This window comes from Bison bison, unplaced genomic scaffold (genome assembly GCF_000754665.1).
Source record: "Bison bison bison isolate TAMUID 2011002044 unplaced genomic scaffold, Bison_UMD1.0 scf7180017864177, whole genome shotgun sequence".
In the NCBI taxonomy this organism is placed as follows: Eukaryota; Metazoa; Chordata; class Mammalia; order Artiodactyla; family Bovidae; genus Bison; species Bison bison.
Window position 1 is genome coordinate 121,670 of NW_011494749.1, and position 20,596 is coordinate 142,265.

Genomic DNA, 20,596 nt, shown 5'->3' on the forward strand with positions numbered 1-20,596 from the left:
TGCAAGGAGATCCAACAAGTCCATTCTAAAGGAGATCAGTCCTGGGTGTTCACTGGAAGGACTGATGCTGAAGCTGAAACTCCAATACTTTGACGACCTCATGCGAAGAGTTGACTCATTGGAAAAGACTCTGATGCTGGGAGGGATTGGGGGCAGGAGGAGAAGGGGATGACAGAGGATGAGATGGCTGGATGGCATCACTGACTCGATGGACATGAGTTTGAGTGAACTCCGGGAGTTGGTGATGGACAGGGAGGCCTGGCGTGCTGTGATTCATGGGGTCGCAGAGTCGGACACAACTGTGCGACTGAACTGAATAGTTTACAATAAGCATTAATAATTCACAATAAAATTTACTTTATCAACACTGCTGCTGCTGCTGCTAAGTCGCTTCAGTCATGTCCACTCTGTGCGACCCCAGAGACGGCAGCCCACCAGGCTCCCCCGTCCCTGGGATTCTCCAGGCAAGAACACTGGAGTGGGTTGCCATTTCTTTCTCCAATGCATGAAAGTAAAAGATGAAAGTGAAGTTGCTCAGTCGTGTCAGACTCTTACTTTGTCACAAAAACTTATCATGAATGATGCACATTGTTACGGACTGAACTGTGCCCCCTCCAAATTCATATGCTGAAGCCCTAACCAGCCCCCATCCCTCAGAAGGGTCTTCAAAGAGGTAATCAGGTTAAAATTGGGTCATTAGGGTGGGCCGTAATGCAAAACGACTATTGTCCTTACACAAAAAGGAGATTAGCACACACACAGACGACAAGGCCTGTGCACAGAAAGACAACCACGGGAAGAGGCAGCAAGAGCGCAGCCCCATACACGTCAAGGAGGCCTTGGATGAAACCAAGCCTGCAACACCTAGATCTAAGGCTCCCAGACTCCAAACTGTGAGCAAACAAACTTGCTGTTAAAGCCATCCAAACTGCAGTGTTTTGTTCTGGGAGCCCTAGAGAGCTAATAGATACAGTAAGAAAATACATGTCAACTGCAATACCCTTCTCAGAAGAACTTTTTATTTCTATCGCAGAGACCTAGTTCTTTCAAAGAGTGATGAAGGGAGAATGCAGAAAGTTATCTGCCATTACTATTGGCCTCAACAGTATCATAACCTAAAGCAATGAAGCTATCAACCACAAATCCAACTTTCATCACTGGTATGAAGATTCTGAATCTTCTCTGTGGATGCAAGATTCTAGAAGAGGTTATTTACGGTAACCTGGAAAAAACCATAGCACACATGTCAGAAGAGAAAGAACAAAGCATTTAACATCTGAAACACAAGATGAAGCTATTAAAATGACCAGCAATACAGTATAGAGCTCAAAACTTTTTTTTTCCTGAAGACCAAAGCAATATATAGCTTCCTCAAGGAAAAACTGCCCATAATCCTATCATGCAGAGGTAACTACAGTTAATAGTTTGGTATATAGCCTTCAAATTTTATGCTACGTTCACAGACCTGTCATTAAATAGCAGAGCACACTGTCCATACAATTTTGCAATTTGTACTTTTTTCACTTAACATATTATAAAGTTTCTCACATTATTAAATATTCTCCTGCAACATGATTTTAATGGCTGCCAAGTAGTCCAGTAAATAATTGCACCACAATTTGTTGAACCAACATCTTATGTTGGATTTTTAGACTATGCCCACTATTACACTTTATGCATATTACTTCAACAAACGTCCTTATAGAAATAGCATTGAGATCTTTTCTGATTATTTCCTTAGGATAAATACCTAAAACAGCAATTGCTTTATGGTCTAGTTTTAATAAAGAGATTCTCTCATGCACTTTGTCTCTCCCTCTCTATCAGGATGAAATAAGCATTTGAAAAGAAATCTGAGACAAGAGTAAAAAAAAAAAAGGTACATATATTTTGCAACAAGTTAAATATTTCTAAACAGCAGAAACTGGGATAATTAAGGTAAAATGCATGTTTAAAAGTTAAAGGCAGTATTCAAAACAGAAAGTGACACAAAACTCATCTTCTTGAAAGCCAAGAACAGAAAGCCAAGAATCCTTATTTGTTGAAGCCAAGAACAGAAAGTAAACCCTGTGACATTAAATCGAATCAGGGATAGGGAAACAGGAGAACTAATCCCATACCTCTAAAAACTTACAAGAAGAAAAGCAATTATCTATGAAGTTGAGAAACCCTAAAAGATGGCATCTCATGAAAGAAAAAGGTCAACAATCATTGTCTTCAGTGGTATACAGATTAGTGCTAACTGTAAGAAAACTACCATGAACACAGTGTGGTAAATATTCAGTTTGATTATTTCAGGTTCCCTTTCTTTTGCTCCAAACCTAAGGATTGTTCTTTGTTCAGAATCATTTACTTCATTCAGGCTTCCCTGGTGGCTCAGGAGTGCAGAAGCCACCTGCTAACGCAGGAGATGCAGGTTCAAGACCTGGGTCAGGAAGATGCCCAGGGAAAAGAAATGGCAACCCTGAAAAACTCCACGGACATAGAAGTCTGGCAGACTGTAGTCTATAGGACTGCAAAGAGTCAGACACGACTTAGCAATTGAACAACAACAATAATATCTACTTTATTCAAGTGTCAACTCTATAAGATCTTGTCTACCCTTCATCTTTCAACTGTTTACCTAAGCAGGTAAACAGTTTTGCTTGGATAATGTGGTTGGTAGGTTCCAAGTAGGTTCCAATATCTACTGTACTGGAACTTCTCAACTTCTCAAGAAGGAAGGGAACTTCTCAAACTTCAATCTTTCCATTACACTGATAATTAATGTTATATAATGATGACAACTTTTTGCTAACATAGCCATGATATAAAAAGTTCACTCCATGTTTCTCCTAAATTCCAAAGCTTTAACTGCACCTAGGTCTTTAACCACAAAAAAGAAATGATAATTATATGACATGATAGGGGTGTTAGCTAATAGTATGGTGCTAATCATTCTACAATAGATAAGTGATTGAAGTCAACACAGAATATATCCTAAATTTACACAATGGTATATGTTAATTATATCTCAATAAATATATGTCAATATATGTCAATTACATCTCAATAAAGCTGAAAGAAAATTTACCAGTAGCCAGTTTCTTCCTCCGAAAGTCAACCGCCATTTTTACAAGCACCTAAAGCTATGCTAGTACCAAGGACCTTTGATTTTTCCCAGGAATGGCCCTTGGAGTAAGAAATAAGGAGCAAGTCACTAGGGCAAATAATTATTTGAAGAGCAAAAAAAAAAAGCTACCAGAGAAAAATTTGAAGCCTACCTGGTGGCTCAGATGGTAAAGAAACCACCTGCAATGCAGAAGACGTGGGTTCGATCCCTGATTTGGGAAGATCTCCTGGAGAAGGGAATGGCAACCTGCTCCAGTACTCTTTCCTGGAGAATCCCATGGACAGAGGAGCCTAGCGGGCTACAGTCCATGGGGTTGCAAAGAGTCAGACATGACTGAGTAACTTTCACTCATAAAAGTACAAGAGATTGAAACTAGAGGTTAAAAGTAAACGAGGGCTAAATATGGCACCATAACACACAAGCAACAAATGAAAAAAAAATAAAATAAAATAGATACATTGAACTTGAACAAAACTGAAAACTTCTATACACCAAAGGACACTATCAAGAAAGTGAAAAGATTAACCACAAGATGAGACAAATTATTTGCAAATCACACATCTGATATGGTTCAAGTATCCAGAATATATAAAGAACTCTCACAAGTCAACAACAGAGAAAAACAACCTTAATAAAAATGGGCAAAGGACTTGAAGAGACATTTCTGCAAATAAGATATACAAATGGCCAATGAGCACATGAAAAAACATAAAACATACTTAGTCACTGGGGGACTACAAATCAAAACAACAGTAAGGTATCACTTCACACTAGGATGGCAATAATAAAAAAAAATAATAATATAGGAAAAATCATAGGAGCTTGCATGCATGGGGAGAAACTAGAACTCTCTTATATTCCTAGTAGGTAAAATGGCACAGCCACTGCAGAAAACAATTTGGACATTCTTCAAAAAGTTAAATAAAGAGTTACTATATGACCCAGTAATCTTGCCCCTCAGGAAACACCTATGATTTAAAAAGTTATATATTCAGGTATAATCTTGCCCCTCAGGACACACCTAAGAGAATTAAAAAATTATATATTCACATAAAAACATATACATGAATGTTCATAGTAGCATTATTTTTCTCTCTTTTTTAAAAAAATTTTTATTTTATTTCTGTCTCTGCTGGGTCTTCACTGCTGCACGTAAGCTTTCTCTAGTCGTGGCAAGCAAGGGCTACTTTAGTTGTGGCGGGCAATCTTTTCATTGTGGTGGCTTCTGTTGTTACAGAGCATGGGATGTAGGCATGCGGGCTTCAGTAGCTGGGTATATGGGTTCAGTAGTTGTGGTTCACAGGCTGTAGAGCGTGGGCTCATCAGTTGTGGTACACGGGCTTAGTTGCTCTGAATCATGTGGGCTCTCAGTTCCCTGACTAAACCTGAGTTCCCTGCATTAGCAGGCAGATTCTTGACCACTGGATCACCAAGTCTCTTAGTAGCATTATTCATAATAGCCAAAAAATAGAAATTACCCAAATGTTCATCAACTGATGAATGGATAGACAAAATATGGTATTGTCCATACACTGGAATATTATTCAGCCATTAAAAAGGAAAGGAGTATTGATATATGCTGTAACATAGATTAATCAAAACACATTACGTTAAGTGAAAGAAGCCAAACATAAAAGGGCATATATCATATGATTCTACTTATATAAAATGTCCAGAATAGGGGACACAACTGAGCGACTTCACCTTCACCTTTCCCTTTCATGCATTGGAGAAGGAAATGGCAACCCACTCCAGTGTTCTTGCCTGGAGAATCCCAGGGACGGGGGAGCCTGGTGGGCTGCCATCTCTGGGGTCGCACAGAGTCGGACATGACTGAAGCGACTTAGCAGGAGCAGCGTATAGATAGAAAGTTGGTAAGTGGTTGCCAGGAGGAAGAGGAAGGAGTAAGATGGAGAGTTACTAGTAATGGGAATGGGGCTTCATTTCATGGTGATGAAAAATTTTTGAAATTAGAGAGTGGTGATGGTTCCACAACATTGTAAATGTACTAAAAACCACTAACTGCACAATTCAAAGTGGTTAAAATGATTACTTTTTACCTTGATTACAAAAAAAGGTGGTCCCCCAAAATTAGAAAAAGTAAGCCAGAGAGTGGAATGGGTCCTCAAAGGCTGCATAAGAACAAAGATTTTCAGAAGGACAAGGTTTAAAAAACATGATTCTAGATGCAACTTACTTTGGAGCTCTTTCAAAAATAAATGGCTAAAGCCTTATTTTTTCAGTCTTACACCTACTAGTTAGAGGAAACTAGATTTGTACATTATTTGTACATTAAAATATGAACATTTTAAAAAATATCAAGGGAACATTTTGATTTATTGAAACTCTGATTATATGTATATGCAAGCAAACTACATAATCATGATTGGAGTTTAAAATAACCTAGAAAATTAGATTATAATTGGCCCATATCTGTGATTTAAGCTTCATGAAAACATGACCCAATGAACTATTTTCTACATACACTGCATCACATTTTGAAGGTGCTATAAAGTTCCTTCTGCAGTCTGTTGTGATCCACACACACAAAGGCTTTTGCATAGTCAATGAAGCAGAAGTAGATGTTTTTTTGGAATTCCCTTGCTTTCTTGACAAGCCAACTAATGTTGGCAATTTGATCTCTGGTTCCTCTGCCTTTTCTAAATCCAGCTTGTAGACCTGGAAGTTCTCGGTTCACATACTGTTGAAGCCTAGCTTGAAGAAGGATTTTGACCCTAACCTTATGAGCATGTGAAATGAGAGCAACTGTCTAATGGTTTGAACATTCTTTGGCACAATACTCTCACTTTCTTTGGGATTGGAATGAAAACCGACCTTTTCTAGTCCTGTGGCCACTGCTGAGTTTTCCAAATTTACTAACATAATGAGTGCAGCACTTTTAACAGCATCATCTTTTAGGATTTGCTGAAGCTGAAGCTCCAGTATCTTGGCCACCTGATTCAAAGAGCCGACTCATTGGAAAAGATCCTGATACTGGGAAAGATTGAAGGCAAAAGGGGAAGGGGGTGGCAGAGGATGAGATGGTTAGCTAGCATCACCAACTCAATGGATATGAATCTGAGCAAACTCCAGGAGATGTGAAGGACAGGGAAGCCTGGCTGCAGGCTGCAGGCCACAGGGCTGCAAAGAGTCAGACACGACCTAGCTACTGAACACAACACACACATAAAGTTCCTTCTAAAATACAAAATAAAACACAAGAGAACAAAAGCTGTTTTAATAGTCACCCTTGCTGTTAATATTACTAACATTAAAACTGTACTTTTTAAATATAAATTCAGTATCCACACTTGCCTCAGTTGCCAATCTTGCCAAGTTTTAAAGGGGTACCTATGATACCCTACATATATAAGGACAATCTGTCACATATATAATTTCATAAGCAAACCATTCCATCACAAGTTTTTATTTACTGAACACTCACAGGGTACATGCGCTTCCCTGGTGGCCCAGCTGGTAAAGAATCTGCCTGCAATGCAGGAGAGCTTGGTTCAATTCCTGACTCAGGGAGACCCCCTGGAGATGGCAATGGCAATGATTTGCTTGTGAAATTATATGTATGACAGATCTCAATCCCTTCATCTGAAAAATGAATACAAGACTGACTTACAAGAGGCAGGATGTGCAGAAGTTAAAAGTTCAAGCTGTGACTATCATTATATAAGATGTTACTGATGGAGATAGCTGAGGGAAGGATCCACGGAACTCCTCGTATACTTTTGCAACTTCCTAAGAGTCTGTAATTAATTCAAAACAAAAAATTTTTTAAGTACAGGTGAGAAACCAGACCACCAGTGTTTGAATAGGGTCACAATCAATTACTGGCTGTGTGACCTCAATCAACTTATTTATATTCTCATCTGTAAAATGAAGATAAAAACAGCATTTACCCATAAGATGCTGTGTGAATTAAATAAGCTAGTACATGTAAACCACTCACAAAAGTGCTTGTCACGAGGCCCGGCACTCAACTGTCAGCCATTATTAATGTTGCTATGATTATATACTTTTATTCTAAGATCATAATTCAGCTCTAGAATTCTATATGTTTACTGATGTGGCGAGATACCAGCTAGTTTGGAGAAAAGAGAAAAATTCTTGGCAGCCATTGTGCCAAAATTCTAGCTCAGCCACCTGTCTTCTTTCTAGAAAGAATCTTTCTATAGGATTTAGTGTAATATTTACATAGAAATATTTATTCTTTCAAAAACGGTTATATCACAAAGCGCCACACTGCTGGAGAAGAGTCTTGCTTCTACATCAAGGTCATCTCCACCAAGTATTCTCCAAGTATGAAACAATGTCTTATTTTGAAAACTCCTAGGAACAGAAGAGTTCACATTTTCTCTGGCTAAGTCTTACCAGGGCCTTGAAGACGTCAGGAAGTTATTCTTGGCACAGTTCACACTTATTGCCTCTTATCACAGTGGAGGCAGAAGATAAGTTTTAGAACTTTATACCTTACTGTTTCTCCTTCTCTTTAATATCCTTATAGACTCTATCTTCCAATTGTTTAATTATCTTCATTCCCACTTCACAGATTTATTGGAAGGAGTACATGAATTAGAATACATCAAAGCACCTGGCGCTATACCTGGCATACAGTAAGTATTTAATACAGTTTTCTTTCCTTCCTAATCAAGGACTAAGCTAATCACCTCCATCACAAATGCCAGGCAATTGAGGTGTTCTCATTAGAATTTCACAATGAATGTACACAAACCCCCAAGTTTTTATCCCTATTTAGAGTTTTCAGTAAAGCAGTATTATGAAACCAGACCCTAACTGTACTTCCCTGACCACCCTAATCAATTTTTATCCAAATCCTAAATATTCAGCTGTTACAGTATCTTTCAAAGCTTAGATATCTTAAACTAAAATAGTTCAAGAAATATATACTATAAATAGACATCCTTTGTGAAAACATTTTTCTTAAAATTATTCCTAAACTCACCTAAACTGTATTAAGACATATTTCCACTTAAAATGCTTTTTGCTCTTTCTACAATTACTGTAAATGTGCTTCTCCCTTCCTTTCAAAATGTGTAATCTTGTCAAGAAAGGCAGATTTTATAAAAATCAAACACCTGAAGTAATGTTGCAACATGCTAGACTATAACTGGGAGAGAAAAATTAATTCTGTAAAAATGGTATCTTAACTCTCCACTCTTTTCTAATGATTTTTAAAACCAGAACAGTCTGTATGCTTTTCACAATATCACTGCTTTCAGCTGAATTTTCTCCTCCTATTTTTAAGATTCTTCTGAAAGTGACAAAACATGAATAGGAAAAATACCAAAGCTTGATTTTTCAAATAACTACTACTTAAAGAGTAGTTTGGAAAAAGTCTGTTTTCACTTCAGGCTCAAGAAGAACTTGGCTTTTTTTTCATATCAAATGTTATGAGAGAACGGTTAAATGAACTCTTTGATTTGAATTTTATCTCCAAATGCCAATACATTCCTTGGAATGTTTTTTCTTTAGTTCTGAGAACATAGCAAGACCCAGTTAAAGGAGTATTTCCAAACACAAAGTTATAAAACCTAAATTCTGATAAAGACTACTTGCAAATTCAATAGAATGAACAATTCGATTCTTGGTAGATTGTTTTTCTTTTACAAGAGAAAAATGCTTTAAAAAAAATCTTAACTGGAGTGATGTTTACCTTACGAAAATACTGTATTCAGGATAGAAGATGCTTGTATATTGGACCCAGGCGCCAGCTTCCTCTTCAGTTTCCCTTTTTTTGACTTCTGTTACTGAAAACAGATTAAATGATTCAAATCTTCTTACAGATATATGTCGTAGACAGTCATCCAGGTGTTTTTGTTTCAGAACCTTTGAAATAAAACCAAATATTGTGGTCACAAATATTATATAAATACAACGTTCAACGTTTAGGAGGTAAGGGGACTTTCATTTCTGATAATGGCAGATAATTCAGACCAAAGTCTTACTGAAAACAACTAGAAAAGATGCATAAAACGTTTTAAAACACTACTCAAAGGCATCAGAGAACAAGGACAATACTGAAGATCTACCAGTCTAATATCTAACAAGGTAAATCTAGTGAGAAGAGTCTGGCCTTTGTGACCACTCTTCCTGTGAGACATTCAATTCCAAAAGGAAGGTCTGAGAAGACAAGCAGCACTTTTCAACAGTTTGTAGAATTAGGGGGTAAAAGTTGAATTTCAAAGCATACTACCTAGTCAGGAGCAGTATGTTATTCTGAGCCGGTGTGTGTGTGTGTGTGTGTGTGTGTGTGTTAAGATAAACCAAATAAGTAATTTTGTTGGTGTCATTGCAAACTGGGCTCTTAAATAAGACAGAAAGGCAATACAGCTGTTAAGATTAATGAGGTTAAGCAAAAACACTGTAGCTCTGAATGTGAATGAAGTATAATATAAATTAATGATGTATTCTATTTTTTAAAACTATACATGTATTACCTACATCTGACCACTGAAAAGGTCTAAAACCAATGCCCAAACTAGCAGCAATGAACCCACTTAATGCATATACTGCTGTCTCTAAATGACAATTTTTATTAAATCAAAGTAAGGGGAATTCCCTAGTGGTCCAGTGGCTGGGACTCCCAGCTTTCACTGCCAAGGGCATGGGTTTAATAATCCCTGGTTAAGGAACCAAGATACTTCCCTGGTGGTTCCGATGGTAAAGAATCTGTCTGCAATGCGGGAGACATGGGTTCAATCCCTGCGTTGGGAAGATCCCCTGGAGGAGAGCATGGGAACCCACTGAGCATTCTTTCTTGCCTGGAGAATCCCCATGGACAGAGGAGCCTAGTGGGCTATAGTCCATGGGGTTGCAAAGAGTCAGACATGACTGAGCAACTAAACATTCAAGGAACTAAGATAAGGCAGGCAAGCTGAGGAAGAATGCCAGGAATTATACAAGATAAGCCTGGAACATCATGCACACAAGAAAACAAGAAAGCCTTACAGAATTAGGGGTTATATCAAAAGGATTCAAGAGACAATAGAGAAAGGGTCCATTGGCCAAAGATGGGATACTGTGAATATTAACACAGATAATAAATGTAACTAAACTGAAACACATTAGTTCATAATGGTAATTTTTAAATGCCTCACTGCTGACCACTGAAGAATGCAAAGAACCAATTTATTTTGAAAATAGTCATTGAAGAGAAAGAATCAAATATTTATCTGTTTTTCCTATATAAACTATAACTGAGAGCATCCAAATGGAAGAGCCCAAGTAATAAATGAAGAAAGAACAACAGAACATCACCATTTTCAACTCCCTCATGAATTCATGAACCAAGGTAATCATGATAAGGAAATGACCACACATCCCTGTGAGTACTGATGAAATTTCACACCACAATTATCTTGACCAACTAAACAAAACAAAAAATATCAAATCTGAGTTTCATCAAATCTCTAATGGAAAATACGAAATGCAGGGGTAGAGGAACTCATTGATCAAGTGCAATTAGCAAAATTCAAGTTATGGGAAACTCTGCAAAACACCCAGTTTCTTCTAAAATAGACAGCAAGGGCTGGAATAGAGACATGTCAAGGGAATATTTATTAATAGATTAAAAGACTTAAACATATCAATAATAACAATATTTGGAATTTAATTTGGATCCTGTTTTCAAAAAAATTAAACTGTAAAAAAAATTAGGAGACAATGGAGAAAATTTGGAAACTGACCAGATCATCAAAGAATTATTCTGCATAGGATTTGGCATTGCAATCATTTTTTAATGTTATCTTACTGAAATAGTTATAGAAAAATGTTATCTGAGATTATCTGTTATCTCAGTTGTTATCTGAAAATGGTACCTCAGTTATCTGAGATTCACTTCAAAATAATCTGGTGAGAGTTGCATAATAAGAGATTAGAAATGAATTGAAGTAGTCCAGAGTTAAAAATAGTTGAAGATTATAGAAATCTTCCTCAGTAATCAATGCAAAGAAATAGAGGAAAACAATAGAATGGGAAAGACTAGAGATCTCTTCAAGAAAATAAGAGACACCAAGGGAACAATTTCATGCAAAGATGGGCTCAATAAAGGACAGAAATGGTATGGACCTAAAAGAAGCTGAAGATATTAAGAAGAGGTGGCAAGAATACACAGAAGAACTGTACAGAAAAGATCTTCATGACCCAGATAATCACGATGGTGTGATCACTCACCTAGAGCCAGACATCCTGAAATGTGAAATCAAGTGGGCCTTAGGAAGCATCACTACGAACAAAGCTAGTGCAGGTGATGGAATTCCAATTGAGCTATTTCAAATCCTGAAAGATGATGCTGTGAAAGTGCTGCACTCAGTATGCCAGCAAATTTGGAAAACTCAGCAGTGGCCACAGGACTGGAAAAGGTCAGTTTTCATTCCAATCCCAAAGAAAGGCAATGCCAAAGAATGCTCAAACTGCCACCACAATTGTACTCATCTCACACTAGCAAAGTAATGCTCAAAATTCTCCAAGCCAGGCTTCAACAGTACATGAACCATGAACTTCCAGATGTTCAAGCTGGATTTAGAAAAGGCAGAGGAACCAGAGATCAAATTGCCAACATCCGTTGGGTCACTGAAAAAGCAAGAGAGTTCCAAAAAATCACCTACTTCTGCTTTAGACTATGCCAAAGCCTTTGACTGTGTGGATCACAACAAACTGTGGAAAATTCTTAAAGAGATGAGAATACCAGACCACCTGACCTGCCTCCTGCGAAATCTGTATGCAGGTCAAGAAGCAACAGTTAGAACTGAACATGGAACAACAGACTGGTTCCAAAATAGGAAAGGAGTAGGTCAAGGCTGTATATTGTCACCCTGCTTATTTAACTTCTATGCAGAGTACATCATGAGAAATGCTGGGCTGGATGAAGCACAAGCTGGGATCAAGATTGCTGGGAGAAATATCAGTAACCTCAGACACGCAGATGACACCACTCTTAGGGCAGAAAGCAAAGAACTAAAGAGCCTCTTGATGAAAGTGAAAGAGGAGAGTGAAAAAGTTGGCTTAAAACTCAACATTTAAAAAACTAAGATCATGGCATCAGGTCCCATCACTTCATGGCAAATAGATGGGGAAATAATGGAAACAGTGACAGACTTTTTTTTTTTTGGCTCCAAAATCACAGAAGATAGTGATTGCAGCCATGAAATTAAAAGACGCTTGCTCCTTGGAAGAAAAGTTATGACCAACCTAGACAGCATATTAAAACGCAGAGACACTACTTTGCCAACAAATGTCCATCTAGTCAAAGCTATGGTTTTTCCAGTAGTCATATATGGATATGAGAGTTGGACTATAAAGAAAGCTGAGCACTGAAGAATTGATGCTTTTGAACTGTGGTGTTGGAGAAGACTCTCGCGAGTCCCTTGGTCTGCAAGGAGATCCAACCAGTCCATCCTAAAGGAGATCAATCCTGAATATTCATTGGAAGGATTGCTGTTGAAGCTGAAACTCCAATACTTTGGCCACTTGATGTGAAAAAACTGACTCATTTGAAAAGACCCTGATGCTGGGAAAGATTGAAGGCAGGAGGAGACCAGGATGACAGAGGGTGAGATGGTTGGGTGGCATCACCAACTCAATGGTCTTGAGTTTGAGTAAACTCTGGAAGTTGGTGATGGACAGGGAAGCCTGGCGTGCTGCAGTCCATGGGGTCACAAGGAGTCAGACACAACTGAGTGATTGAACTGAACTGATAGATACCTGAATGGCTATTAAAGTATTATTTCCAATTTTGCATATATCTGACATTTCCTGTGAAGTTTCTTTAATATATAAAGCACTCTAATAGTCATAAGTTAAATATAACTAAAAAGATATCTAAAACTAAATATACTTGGAAGTTAAGCAATGGACTTCTAAATAATCAACGAATCAAAAAACACACAATGGAAATTAGAAAGCATTTTGAACTGAATAATAAAAATACATTTCAAAACATGAAATGTAGCTGCTGCTGCTAAGTCGCTTCAGTCGTGTCCAACTCTGTGCGACCCCATAGATGGCTAAATCCATACTAAGAGGGAAATATATGGAAAAGCTAAAAATCAGTAAGCTAAGTATCCATTGCAAAAACTCGAAAAAGAACAAATTAAGTCCTCAAAAGAGTAAAAGCTAATAAAGCAGAAAACAAACAAAGCAGGGGGGATTATCAATATCAAGGGATGGTTTTCTGAAGAGATTAATAAAACTGATAAACCCCTGATGAAGCTATTAAGGAAAAAAGAAAGAAGGTATAAACTTCAGTGACATAAGGAGATCACTATAGATCCTACAGGCATTAAAAAATGCAAAGGAATATTATGAAGACTAACTTTGAAAATTTAGATGAAATGGACAAATTCCTGGAAAAATACAACTAACCAAAATTGACACAAGCAGAAACTGAAAGTCTAAACGGTCCTAAACTATTTTAAAAATAAAATGCAAAAATAAAAATTTTACCACAAAGAAAACTCCAAGTCCAGACTATTCACCAGCAAATGACAGCAAACATCCAAGTAAGAATTAATTTAAGTCTTAACCACACTCTTCATTAAATTCTCAAATAACTCCATGAGATAGATACCTATTATGTGACAGAGGAAGCTAATGAAAAGGAATGGTAATTTGCTCAAGGTCAGAAAGCTAGTAAGAAGCAAATTCAGGCTATCTGACTACAGAACTTGAACTTTCAACACCTTTTCCTGTGGAGAATGTGGTAGCCTGGCACCAAACATCACATTTCCACTTCCTTTAAGATACCTTCCTATGCTAAAGCTAGAAACCACATTTCCCAGAATCCCTAGAAGTCAGTTTCAGATGTGCTTTTGGTTTAGCTAACCAGATGGACTAACATGAGATTTGAAAGAAAGAAAGATGGAAAGAAGAAAGATCCATTTCTGCAATGTGTGCTAGTAAGAACAGTTCTAAAGACATTTGGATCTTCAGCAGCTTTAGCAGAGGTTCCAATGTTCACACTCTAATTTAGTGGAGAGTGAAAGACTGAGTAATGGAGCATGTGCGCACACACACACACATACACACACACACACAGAGGCCGTACAAGTGTCAAACCTTTGCTGGTAGACACAGAACAGGCAAGGTGTACTTCTGGAGTCTACAGTTCCAGAAACAGCTTCTTGATCACCAGAGATCACACACAATGTGAAATGATCCCAGAAAGAAGCTCAAGTTCTTCATTTTGGTAGCGGTAGCATCTCTCTTGGCAGGCCAGCTTTTGTGTTGTTCTGCGACTCATTCTTTGTAGGTTTCTTTAGTTCCTCCAAAGATTTTATGAGCATTTAATTCCCTTTATAAAGCCCTTTTCTGCTTAAAATAGCTAGAGTTGTTTCTCTTATCTGAAAAGGAACCCTGACTACATAAAGGCAAACTGAGATCAGAACTAAGCAAGAAACCATACCAACTTGAATAATACACCTTGAGGGAAAAAATAGGCTTAAAATTTTTATATTATATAGAAGGTTTATAAGGTTGATTTTTTTAAATGGAACATCAGAAAAGTTGCCTCTCTTTGACTTGTTAGAGAGTTTCCTTTAAAAATAAAAGGGTGGGCTTCCCTGGTAGCTCGGTGGTAAAGAATCTGCCTGCCAATGCAGATGACATGGGCTAGATCCCTGATCCAGGAAGATCCCACGTGCCTTGGAGCAACTATGCCCTGACATCACAACTATTGAGTTGTGTTCTAGAGCCCGAGAGCCACAAATACTGAAGCCTGTGCGCCCTAGAGCCAGTGCTCCATGACAGCAGAAGCCACCACCATGAAAAACCTGTGCACTGCAGCTAGCAAGTAGCCCCTGTTCTCCCCAACTAGAGAAAAAGCCCGCAGAGCAATGACGACCCAGCACAGCCAAAGATGAAATACATAAATAAAATTTTAAAAATAAATAAACGGATGAATTGTTTTAAAAGGTTTTACCAAAAATACAGTCTTATTGTTATCTATCATCTATGATTATGAGGAAGAAAAACACACCATGCGAAGAGTTGACTCATTGGAAAAGACTGATGCTGGGAGGGATTGGGAGCAAGAGGAGAAGGGGACGACAGAGGATGAGATGGCTGGATGGCATCACTGACTCGATGGACGTGAGTCTCAGTGAACTCTGGGAGTTGGTGATGGACAGGGAGGCCTGGCGTGCTGCGATTCATGGGGTCGCAAAGAGTCGGACATGACTGAGCGACTGATCTGATCTGATCTGAAACAAAGCTTACTCTCAAAAAAAAAATTGTTATAAAGTGTAAAATGTAGATATTATAAATTGCCACAGATCTCGTCCAATTAATGTCCAAAAATCAAATGTCTTTTTATACTAATTAAATTATTCTGACGTCAAGGTAATGACATTACAAATCACTAAGGTAAAAAGTTATTAAATCAACACATGTATAAAATTGGAAGAGGCTTTTATAGTTTAGTAAATTCCATGATCTACAATATGACAACAAGGTAATTCTCAAAGAAAGTAAAAAATATATTTAGAATAAATAAAAGGGAAAATTTATTTACATAATCTACACACTACTCCGGAGAAGGCAATGGCACCCCACTCCAGTGGGGCCTAGAAAATCCCATGGACGGAGGAGCCTGGTAGGCTGCAGTCCATGGGGTTGCTAGAGTCAGACATGACTGAGTGACTTCACTTTCACTTTTCACTTTCACGCACTGGAGAAGGAAATGGCAACCCACTTCAGTGTTCTTGCCTGGAGAACCCCAGGTTCGGGGAAGCCTTGTGGGCTGCCGTCTATGGGGTCGCACAGAGTTGGACACGACTGAAGCGACTTAGCAGCTTAGCAGTATACACTACTCAGTAAAGGTAATCATATGCAATGGAGATCAATTCAGATTACTACTGATTCAGTTATTTCAAGGTCATCAAAAATGTCTGCAGCTTTGTGACTTGAGAGGATATTTAAATTTCCCATCAAGGTATAATCTTGTCAGCTACCGCTTTTAGAATATTGCCTTCCAACCCCCTAAGTAAATAATAATTGCCTTCCAACCCCCTAAGTAATAATCAAATGGAATTATGGGGTGGGGTGGTGAAGGAAAATACTCAAAGTTCAGATATAAAAGGTTATATACCTTATAAATAAAGTTTGGGGTCTGAGCTAGAATTGTGAAGTCAAAAAGTACCTATAGAGAGCAGCTTTCAAAAATGACAAAAAACTAGATGTGAAAAAGGAATATAGCCTCTCTTTGCCAAAGAGAATTCAGAAGGAACAAGAAGGCAATGAAAACCAGGTAGACAAAGTGAAAACATTCAGTTGTTTGAAAGCTTCAAAAAAAGAAATGAATGAAAATGTTTTCAACAATAACCAAAAAGGTGTTAACTCATTGGGGGTTGGGGTGGGGAATACTTTCACAATGTATACATATATCAAATCATCACATTGTGTAGTTTACAATATGATTTGTCAGGTGTATCTCAATAAAGCTGAAACTTTCAAATGGTGAATTTTTTTACTCTTAGAAAAATTCATATAAAAGCATAATTTTTAGGACTCAAAACTTTTTAGGAATTAAAATAAATCATAGATTTCTGGTCTTAACTTAAATAATAAAAATGAGCCAAATAAAAATATTCAGCATGGAATGGGTGTTAAAGTATTTAATCTCTGGAAAACTGTTATATTTACTCTTAGGAAGACTATTGATTAATAGTCTAACAAATTTTACAGCTCTGAGAATGTAAAAAGACACATGCTTTCACACTTGGAGCCTTGTAAACTTTTTATTTTCTTTGCTGCACAGTGAAAAGTTCATTTATTTCAAGGACTTCCCCGCTCTTCCAGTGGTTAAGAATCTGCCTGTCAATGCTGGGGACAGGGGTTTGATCTCTGGTCTGGGAAGATCACACCTGCCAGGAGGAACTAAGCCCGCCCTATAGAGACAGCCAACCGTAGCTGCTAAGCCAAAAATAAAGAAACGTTTTAAAGTCCATTTCTTTCAAAATAATTATTGGTGGAATATTTTGTTTTCAGATTGACAAGCTACATACTTCTAACTCAAGAAAACATTCCCGTTCACCATTTTTAACCTAAAGCATATTCCTAAATATTTTTAAGGAATCAAATAAAAACCAATTATTAATCTTAATAACTCAGAAACATAAAAAAAGAAAATCTCCTCCAGTCACTGACGTATATGTCAATAAGGTTTGAACTGTGGGGGTCAGGGGTGAGCATTACAATTTAGATGCTTAAGGTTAAAGTATGTTCCACAGAGCACACAAAAATCTATGTCATCTGTGACTATATAGCAGTATAAAGTTCTGAAATCAATTGAAATGTAAGTTTAACTTCAACAATGTGAAAAATCCTTATAAACACAACGATGTATAAAATTAAAAAAAAAAAAAAAAGGAATGAAAGAGCACGAATGACCCTGTTCAGCTGCTACTGTAGAAAGTGATCCCTGCTGCTGCTGCTGCTGCTGCTGCTGCTAAGTCACTTCAGTCGTGTCCAACTCTGTGCGACCCCATAGACGTCAGCCCACCAGGCTCCGCTGTCCCTGGGATTCTCCAGGCAAGAACTCTGGAGTGGGTTGCCATTCCTTCTCCAATGCATGAAAGTGAAAAGTGAAAGTGAAGTCGCTCAGTTGTGTCCGACTCTTAGCGACCCCATGGACTGCAGCCCACCAGGCTCCATCCATGGGATTTTCCAGGCAAGAGTACTGGAGTGGGGTGCCATTGCCTTCTCCGAAGTGATCCCTAGTGATGCCAATAAAAACCAATGAAGAGTCCATCACTCAACTCCTCACTTACATAGGAATCTGAACCACAATTCTCAGTGCAAGATCGATAGGCACAACCATTCCTAAGACATGGTTTCTTGGTGTCTGTTTGCCATTTTCTATCAAGGAACTGAGAGACATAAACAGGACACAAAACACAGCACATCTCTTGTAACTAACTCTGAATTAATGGGCCCTCTCTGTTCCCTCTATTAAATATTCAGACTGGGCCATGTGAACTGAATAGTGCCAAGGTGCTATTCCTGCCCTTCCCCACTGAGCTGGTTGCCAAGTTAATTGGCCTTTTTCACAAGCTTTTTACACCAGCTATTCTTATTATTGTCATGTATTAAATATTTAAAAAAGTAATGAAATAATAATTATGAGGAGTGGTAATCATTATTCCATTTTATTTTTATGTTTCTTCCATAAAAGTTAAGTTGAATGTTTTGGAAAGATAAAGGTAAGTTTGCTTGAGAAGTTAAGTTGCTTAAAAGTTTACTACCAATTTCATTGTGGGAAGCCAGCTGTATAAACTTAGAGAACGAACTATAATTATTTAGGACAATTTGACACTCAGATTGTAGCTTCATTTTAGCATATGTATCATTTTCATGACTGACCTTTTTAACCAACTTTCTCAATTAGTCAATGAGGTAACAGGTACTCCTATTGTTTAGCATCTTGTTCTGGGAAGGATTTTGGTCACTCACATGGAATTGTTTTTCTGGTAGTCAGTGGTCTTCAATTTTTTCTCAAAAAACCAATTCTCTCTTTCCCTGACTATATTTCATCAAATACAATACATCATTGATTATAAGATTCAATTTTTTTCCTTCCTTCTGATGTTACATAGAATAGGCTGCCTATTGACTGGGATGCCATCAACTAATAGACATATCCCAATTTCAAAGATGTTATAATTAAAACTACACACCTGGGAAAAGATGAAAAGTGGTTTGAAAATCATCAGGTTCACTGGAAAAGAAGGTTAAATATAGAAGAGTAAAAACCCACTCAAAATTCTACCGTTTGGGAACAGCACATTTAAACATCCATCTATGCATATACATATAGCTATGAATAAGTTTTCAATGGCTCATACTATACATACTGTTTATATTTTTAGATTGCTCTCTTTGATACCGTAAAAATCAGTTCTCTGATAAATGTACTGTGATGATCTCACCTGGATGCCCATTTTACCCAGTACATAGCTATTTTTTTTTAATATTTATTTGGATGCAACAGGTCTTAGTGGCTTGTGGGATCTTTAGTTTCAGCATGAGCAATCTTTTTAGTTGCGGCATGCAAACTCTCAGTTGTGGCATGTGGGATCCAGTTTCCTGAACAGGGATCAAACCCAGGACCCCTGCATTGGGAGCAAGGAGTCTTACCCACTGGACTACCAGGAAAGTCCCCATAAGCTGTTTTTAAATGTTAAACATAAATCAAATTCTTTGTTAGGAAATCATAATAGGATTAGAAAATAGACAATTAGTTTATTCCTAATCCTGGAAAATAATTTCACTTTAAAATAATCAGAAACGGAAGAGATCTTAAAGAAATCTAGTCCCACTCCCTCATTTACAAATGAGGTACAAATAGGTTGCTCATCATCATAGGTAGATCTGGGACTAAAATCAAATTGTATTACATTCTATTCTAGAAATCATCCTGTCTCTTTCTGCATTGACAGTCAAATGTATATTACCTGCTTTAATTTAAATTGTACTATAAAATATTCCATTAATCGGATTCTTCAGCCAAGTATGCAGACGTCTAGGCCCTCTTATTCATTCTGTAGGTGGTTATGAGATGTGCGTAAGCATGTAAGGGTCACTGCTACTTTTTCATCTGCTCTATATCCCGTCCTCTTGGGAAATGCCCCTCCCTCACTCTATGCAATAATGGCAGGGTTATTATTTTCCTTGCCACAGTGTGGGCTGATGACCCGGGTCAAAGTGCACAATTCTAGAAACAGCAATTGGTTCAAACTTGGACTATCAGAATCGTTTTGGAGGAAATGATTTGGGTGTTAGGGAAAAGGGTTATTTCTTCTGGATCACTAGCTGGGTGGATGATGAGGTAGATATTTTTGCCATCAGATAGTCAAACCCAACAAAGAAGAAAAAAGAACAATATCCACAGCCTCTATTGATATTGATCCATAGACTTCCAGACCTCATCTGATTCAAGTAGGCACTAGATTCAAAAGTCAGCAATTTATCATGTGACCTGGTATTAAATGATGAACTAGGTCAACCAGATTTTCTCTCCAAGAATATTAATTGTAAAATACAGAAAATATTGGACAGTTAAGGTAGAGGGCCATGAGATAGCACTGGAGCCCTAGTGGAAACACAGAATTGTGAGGAGAAAAAGGAGACATGAGCAGATGTCATAGAAAAAGCAAGAGAGTTTCAGAAAAACATCTATTTCTGCTTTATTGACTATGCCAAAGCCTTTCACTGTGTAGACCACAATAAACTGTGGAAAATTCTGAAAGAGATGGGAATACCAGACCACCTGACCTGCCTCTTGGCAAACCTGTATTCAGGTCAGGAAGCAACAGTTAGAACTGGACATGGAACAACAAACTGGTTCCAAATAGGAAAAGGAGTACGTCAAGGCTGTATATTGTCACCCTACTTATTTAACTTCTATGCAGAGTACATCATGAGAAACACTGGGCTGGATGAAGCACAAGCTGGAAT

At 37.8% G+C, this 20,596-nt stretch overlaps 1 protein-coding gene across 2 annotated transcripts in view; it reads right to left on the minus strand.

Moving 5' to 3' along the window:
- Positions 1-20,596, minus strand: part of LOC104990287 (calmodulin-lysine N-methyltransferase-like) — an 88,515-nt gene that overhangs the window by 63,881 nt on the left and 4,038 nt on the right. For both annotated transcript variants that reach the window (XR_825493.1, XM_010842292.1), the window contains exon 2: positions 8,799-8,971. Coding sequence is in view for 1 of the 2 variants with exons in the window: in XM_010842292.1 (XP_010840594.1) it covers positions 8,799-8,971 (173 nt within the window). In the remaining variant the exon portion in view is untranslated. The remainder of the gene's footprint in view (positions 1-8,798; positions 8,972-20,596) is intronic.